Source organism: Gossypium raimondii, chromosome 3, assembly GCF_025698545.1.
Source record: "Gossypium raimondii isolate GPD5lz chromosome 3, ASM2569854v1, whole genome shotgun sequence".
Lineage (NCBI taxonomy): Eukaryota > Viridiplantae > Streptophyta > Magnoliopsida > Malvales > Malvaceae > Gossypium > Gossypium raimondii.
The window spans coordinates 2,986,789-2,994,522 of NC_068567.1; the positions used below are offsets into that span (position 1 = coordinate 2,986,789).

At 32.2% G+C, this 7,734-nt stretch overlaps 1 protein-coding gene across 1 annotated transcript; it reads left to right on the top strand.

The window, feature by feature from the left end:
• The first annotated feature begins 489 nt into the window (after window positions 1-489).
• Window positions 490-2,277, top strand: LOC105796542 (cytochrome P450 CYP749A22). The gene is made up of 5 exons (XM_012626290.2): window positions 490-810; window positions 895-1,118; window positions 1,306-1,535; window positions 1,673-2,049; window positions 2,129-2,277. Exons 1-4 carry the CDS (start codon window positions 510-512, stop codon window positions 1,863-1,865), a joined length of 948 nt encoding a protein of 315 aa, XP_012481744.2. The 5' UTR covers window positions 490-509; the 3' UTR covers window positions 1,866-2,049; window positions 2,129-2,277.
• The last annotated feature ends 5,457 nt before the right edge of the window (window positions 2,278-7,734 follow it).

Consider the following 7,734-nt stretch of genomic DNA (forward strand, 5'->3'; position numbering starts at 1 on the left):
AGCTCAAACAAGTTTGTGAGCTCTACACTTCCGAGCTCATCCAAAGTTGTGGGCTTACCTAAAGATGCGAGCTCAACTCAAGTTGCGAGCATGTCAAAGTGTGAGCTGTTAAGTTTTTTGGTGAAACCCTAGTTAAAGTGCGAGCAGGGTTCACATATCTTGATATCAATGTTTTTTTTCTTTAGTCTACTTATTTGAGTTTACTTGTCAAAGCAAATAGAGTTAGTATTGATTTTATGTTTTTAAGTATTGATTTGTTAACTTATTATTGTAATTCATGTGAACTGAAAGATGACAAATTTATGCTCTCTCAACTTCTCAAAACACCAGCAGCATCCCTGTCATCATTTTAATATCTTTATAAATTTTAAATGATTAAATAAAATTTTTATCAATTTTGAGATCAAAGTACAATTTTACCCTTATTAATTTAAAATTTTATAAATTATTTCACATTAGATTACCATTTACATCCTTTGTTCAGTTTGGCTATAAAACTAAAGGCACATATGGATTCAGTGGTAAGAGAAGAAAAAAAGAGTGACTTGATGGAGCTTGTAATTCTTGTCCCATGTTGTTTCTTCCTCGTAGCTTTAATAAAGTTCCTTTATGATTACCTGTGGGTACCTCTCCGTATACAGCATATGATGAATTCACAGGGAATCAAAGGACCTCCTTACAGATTCATCCATGGAAACAGCAAGGAAGTTGCCAGAATGGAACAAGAAGCATTAAGCAAACGTGTGGCCTTAACAGATGATATATTTCCCAAAGTACTGCCACATTTTTACGCCTGGATCAACAGATATGGTAAGATCCATGCATGTTTTCTCATTATGATTTATAACTTGTAGTTCTAAGAAAAGATTGACCTTTTTCTTTTCAAGTGATTAGGGAGGAATTTTGTTTATTGGAACGGTGCGCGACCTGAATTGGTGATTTCAGAGCCTGAATTAATCAAAGAGGTTCTGCAAACTAGCGAAAAAAAAATTCAAGAAAAGAGCCTTTCAGATATTGGTAGGGAGTTCCTGGGGAATGGGCTTCTATTCATTGCGGGGGAAAAATGGGCAAACCATCGAAAGCTAGCCAATCACGCTTTCCATGGGGAAAGCCTTAAGGTAAATCCTCCAGTGTGATTAATTGACAAGAATTATACAGACTACAGAATTTTGTATTGTTGGCTAACAACCAGTTTATAGTCGAAGTTGAAAGTATTCGTAGAAAAGTATTTTTTTAACCTCAATAGTAAGCAAAGTCTAAATAGTATGTGGCAACTACTTATATATTGAAGGATTGTTTGGGCAGAACATGACTCCAGCAATAATTGCTAGTGTTGAAACAATGCTAGAAAAGTGGAAAGGTCAAGAAGGCAGAGAGATTGAAGTGTTGAAAGAATTTAGGTTATTGACTTCAGAAGTGATTTCCAGAACAGCTTTTGGTAGCAGTTACTTAGAAGGGAGAAGATTTTGCCATGTTACAGAAGTTGACAATAATTATGAGTCGAAATCTTTTAAGACTAGAATTCCTTTGATCAGGTATCTTCCCTATAAGCTTAATTAATCCCAACTTTTACCTTGATTTCAGCTAGCTTTTGAATGCAACTTTTGGACTTTCATTCCCCATGGATTTGGTTTTCTCCTTACATATAGCTGACCATTGTTTGCTTTTGCAGCAAGTTGTGGAAATCTGCTGATTTGCTAGAGTCTGAAAAACTTTCAAAAGAAATAAAAGATCGTGTGATGAAGATTGTTAAGAAAAGAGAAGACGAAGCTGTGAATGGAGAAGTCAATAGCTTTGGCAATGATTTTCTTGGATTACTTGTAAATGCCTATCATGATTCGGACGAGAAAACAGGTTTTCATTGAAGACTTGTTAGCTGAATGCAAAACATTCTATTTTTCTGGACAAGAAACTGTTAATTCCTTACTTTCATGGATAGTCTTGCATTTGGCAATCCACGGAGATTGGCAAGAAAAAGCGAGAAGAGAGGTGATTGACATATTTGGTAACCAAAATCCGCATCTCGAAGGCGTCGCCAAACTCAAAATAGTAAGAAAACTATCTAACTGGGAATTCAAATAGCCATCAACATGATGTAATCTAACATATTTTTCTATTTTCCAAACAGACGACCATGATCATCAATGAAACTCTAAGATTGTATGGTCCATCAAATGGCCTGGCAAGAGCAGTTACAAGAGATGTTCAGTTGGAAAAGCTACTCTTGCCTGCTAATATAAATATTCTGCCTTTATATATTGGAGTTCACCGTGACCCTCACTTTTGGGGAGATGATGTGCATCATTTTAAACCCGAGAGATTCGCTGAAGGGATTGCCAAAGCTACCAATTACACCGCGGCTGCATTTCTTCCCTTCGGGTTGGGACCTCGATCTTGTGTTGGTATGACATTTGCAACAATAGAAACCAAGATTGTTCTCTCCATGATTCTACAACGTTACACCATTACCCTCTCCCCTGCCTATATCCACTCTCCGATATCTATTCTCAGCATTAGACCACAACATGAAATTCAGGTGATACTTGAACCACTGCATCATAATGCTTGAAGTACATAGCTGTTAAGAACTAAGGGTTTAACGTGGTTCATGTATTTTAGGTTTAAGAGATGACATTTAATATGTTTAAGGTTCCAGCATTTGCATCCCCTTCCCTATCCTAAGCTATACCCACCTTTATACATAATGAAATTCAAATAGCTACTGATTTCCAAGGTGGTAAAACGCAATCAATAAAGAAGAATATGTTGAGGCAAGTTTTGGGAGCAGTGACTTGAAAAATGACAACTGCACTTGGCACGTGTCCCTTATTTGTTAGCTTGTTTAAAATAAATATTTTTGATTATTTGCTTGAAGATTTTGTACATCCAATTTCATGTTTATTAATGGATTGGTTTTTCTTAAACTACTGGTTATACTAAGGCTTGTTTAAACTTTGGGCAAAGCATAATAGATGTAGATATGTTCTCCTTGATTGGTGTCAAATCTACTAAAAATAAATTTTTCTGCCTGATACTGAAATTAAATTTATAGTATAGAGAGTTGAATCGATCTCACAAAAGTTAATCTATCCAAATCTATATTCTTTATAACTAGAACGTGTCCCAAGTAGTTTTTGTGCCCATGACTTGTGCGAACCTGTACAAAAAATAAGAGGGGTTAAATCTGAAAAATAAATAAACAACCGAAATTAATTAAAATGAAAATAAAGTAGAAATAAGTAAAACGAAATAATATTATTGAATTAAATAATTTCATTTTTATTAAAAATTATCATACACACCTGGAAAATATGAAACACATGGTTAAATCTAATTGGCTTCTAGACTAAAAATATTAACTAGAAGAAAGTTCGAGTAAAAAAATTTAAACATAAATGTGAGAAAACGAGTATAGTTTAAGAGCTAAAATATGAATAAAGTCGAAATAAATTCCTAAAATATAAAATTTCATAAATACATTAATGTGATTATATATAATCAAAATTAAATATTAAATCGAACTAAATATGATTTAAACTTGAATCAAAGAATGAAACTCGTAATTCCCGTAAAATTCTTATTCAGAAATAAGTTTTTGAACTCGAAATAAGATAATAAATTTATTAAAAGAGGCAACCACTTAACAGTGGATGATACAAGTCCTTGCAAGAGCAATTACAAAATCTGCTGAACTGCACAATTAACATACACCAATATGACATCACCACAAGAAAAGCACACTTTACCAATGCCAGAAAACCATAGCCCGGAGCAGAAAACAAGAAGCGAGAGAGCAAGTTATATCTGAAACAAGCACTACTACGAAACCCTTCTCAACATGGCAAACACCATATCAGAAACTATGACCAACAGCAGCTCCACCCATAATCCAGAACCAAGCAACTAACTATAGTGATCGCCCTTGCTTAAAAAAAAAACTTTACATAAATCAACGAGCAAGCATTGGGCCTCACCCCAAGTAAGAAAACGATCCATCAAACCTTGAAAAAGCTTTAGACACCATCAGTTATCAGCAGATAAGAAACCTAAAACAGAGCCAACACCAGCAACACCTTATCAAGACCAACAGCCTAGAAAAAATCTCAATGGAACCGATAGCAAAGGAAACTCAATGTCATATCGGCTCCCATAAAACTTTCAAACCACCCCACTGTAGCTCTTAAGACTGACGATAACCATACTTTAAAATCACCAAAGCATCCACTTCGAGAGACACCTTCAACCATAACACAATGAATAGACTCAAATTCAATTCTATAATCACAACATACAAAAAAAGACAAGCCATATTCAATAAAATAACAGCCTCAACCAATCAGTAGGCCCATAAAAGGCACAAAACACCATAATGCATCATCCAACCTCAACAACATAAAGTTTGTTTATCATGGTGTTATAATCAATATTGGGTTCAAACCCACTATAAATATATTTTTATTGATTTTTATTAACTTGTGATTTTTCGTCCACCAGAAACGGCGGTCACCGTCGCCGACGACCGGCGGCCACGACGGAGGTCCGCCGTCCCCATAGCCTGCCTAAGAAAAAACATCAGAGAGAAAAAAAAAAGGGAGGGGTTTTTTAAAAAAAAAAACAAATGAAAAATGAATTTTTTGGGAAAATTTTAACTTAAATAGAGTATTGAAACGGCGTCGTTTTGGCCTGGTTCCATAAAACCAAAACAGCGTCGTTTTGGTCCAGATTCGCCGACCCGACCCGACCCCCTCAGGATCCGCGCTTTTTATGGGGGGTCTAATTCCTTCTTTGGCCCTTCCAGTTTTTTGTAATTTTCAATTTAGTCCTATCGATTTTTATTCGTTTTAATTTTCGCCCCATAATTTAAATCCTTGTGCAATTTAGTTCCCTGACCCACTATAAACCCATTGGGGGAGTGACACGTGTCTATATATGGGGGATAATTTCCATATAACCCCCTAATTTTTATCTTATTTTAATTTAATCCTTCAAATTCTTTTTCTTTATAATTTAGAATGTTAGTTTTGTTATATTTTAAATTTAGTTCTTTATTCCGTTTTCTTTATTTATTTTGCGATTTATGCTTCAAGTTTCTCTTAAATTTTGATTTAATCCCTTATTTGGTTAATTTTGCCTCTTTATTTACTATATTATTTATTTTAGTATTTAACATTTATGTTATTTATATTTTCTTTTATTTACACATTTTATTTTTATCTTATCATAGTTATTATTATTTTATTTACTCTGTTATTATGATAATAGTTACGATATGATTATCACTATTATTATTATAAATCGATATTCTTATTACTATTATAGTTGCATTATTATTATTTACCAACATGTTTCTTTTATTTTATTTTTAATTTTAATTTTCTCATTTATTTTATTTCATTTTATTTAATTTTTTGCTTATTATCCTAATATCGTCATTTCTTTTTTTTACCTACATGACTATTTCATTTTATTTTGCTATCACTATTCCATGGGTCATATCACAATGTATTTATCATTTTTACTTTGCCCAAATAAATGTATATCGTTTTAAAAGTTACATTCGTTTTACGTAATACATAATAAATTTTTAAAATCAAGGCAATGTTCATTATTTTTTGGATTCGAGGAGTTGTGCTCTTAACTTACGGAGAATGACATCTTTCTAAAACCAAAGTAATCGAATATCCATTTTATTTATTTATTTATTTATTTTTCTAAAAAAATAAAAACAAGACTTAAAATAAGATCAAATGGTGATTGTTCTGGTTTCCGAGGATTCCAAGCATCGTGTCTTAACTCAAGGGTTACGATCTTTTCTCCTCAACTAACTCATAATAATGCCTTTTCGTAAAATTTAATTTAGCTAATTGGTTTTAAAGAACATCATGCAAACAGAGAGGGATCATAGTTTAATTTCTCTTCGAATTTTCAACTTCCGACATCAAAACATCAAGTAATCAACTAGGTACCAATTTTGGGCGTTATGAGAGTGGTAATCCTTCCTCATACGTAACTGACTCCTGAACCCTTTTTTTCCAGATTTGTAAGACTGGATATTATCGTTTTAACAAATCTAACGTTTTATTAAAATGGCTGAGTTTTGAGGTGATCCAATCACACCTAAGTAAAAAATGTTGATGGCAACTCCATCTTCGTTTTCAAAATAAAGTCAATTTCAAAAAAAAAAAAGTTTCGACAATAATTATAGATACAATTGATGAATATAATAAAATATGCATATTAAAATAAAAATACATAAACAATATTAAAATAATGTTTTGATGGTGATAAACTTGAAGTTTTATTATTGTGATTGTTATAGGTTCAAATCCCCTCATATTCGTTTTTAATTATTTTTTTAAAATAAAAAGATTAAACTACCCTCGAACAATATAACTTATTCTAATTATGGAAGAATATTTTCGTAATTTCTCTAACTGAATTGGTGTTCGGTTGACTCGTGACACCAATTCAGTTAGAGACTTAAATAATAGTATAGATAATATAATTTTTGGCCCTCAACTTGGCAATTAGATGCACTTTAATATTGTATTATTTTTGTCCAATTTTATAACTAAGCTTGGCAAGTAAATTCAAGTGGTCACTGAACTTGAATTCTATCAATTTTTGAAGATGTGATCGGTGTTATTGAAGCAAAATCAGATCATTCGGTCAAATTAATTAGACTGAAAAGCGATTGGTATAACGGTCCAAACAAAGGGGTTGAATTGATTGAATCGGGAATTAGTTAAAAATCGACAATTTAAAAAATTATTTTAAAATTATTTTTAGATTTTTAGGAATTTTTAATTAATTAATTAATTATTATTGGTCTAGTAGTCGAACCGATTGAATAAGAAATCAATGGTTTGATCTTTTAACCATTGGTCCGATTATTAAAACACTGAATGCAATACTGTGAGATTGTATCATATCATCACCTGAAAATTTATATAATTTTTTTTAATTTTCAAGTAATATATATAATCATGTCACATCATCAAACTTTTAAAATTTTCATGTTCAAAAATTAAAATAGACCTAATTGTTAAATTCAAATGACAAAGTGGGCCGAAAAAATCCTAGTAGCCAATAATAGAAAATATATATTATTTAAAAAAAATAAAAATATTAAAGCGCACCCACGTGGTGATATTGCTCTTTGTCCATAGTTCCCGACAATATTGTTTCCGTCTATCTCCAGCAAAATGTGTTTTCTAATATTTGGCAACTTTTACTTGCAAGACAACGATGAAAAACACTTAAATAATTAGTTCAGTCCTCCTCATTAATTGTAACTCGTAATAGACCTGATATTTTGGCTCATAATAATGTCTCACATTTACTTTCACATCTAATCTTGATGTTTTTAACAATGGCGTAGCGTAATGGACATTCAGGTGCCATCACAAAATTACATTTTTCAAAAAAAAAAAAACAAAAAAACAAAAGGACCATCTGGATTCAGTGTTAAGAGAAGAAACATGCATGGATAGTCTTGCTTTTAGCAACCCATGGAGATTGGCAGGAGAAAGCTAGAGGAGAGGTGATTGACATATTCGGTAACCGAAATCCAGATTCTGAAGGCATTTCTAAACTCAAAATTGTAAGCATACTGTCAAACATTCCAAAATATTTTGTATCTCAATCTCAGGTTTTTTAGTCAGGTCATGTTTATCGCAATTGCTAATTCAACAAATACTATGCATTTAGGACATTATATTCTTTAATTTGATT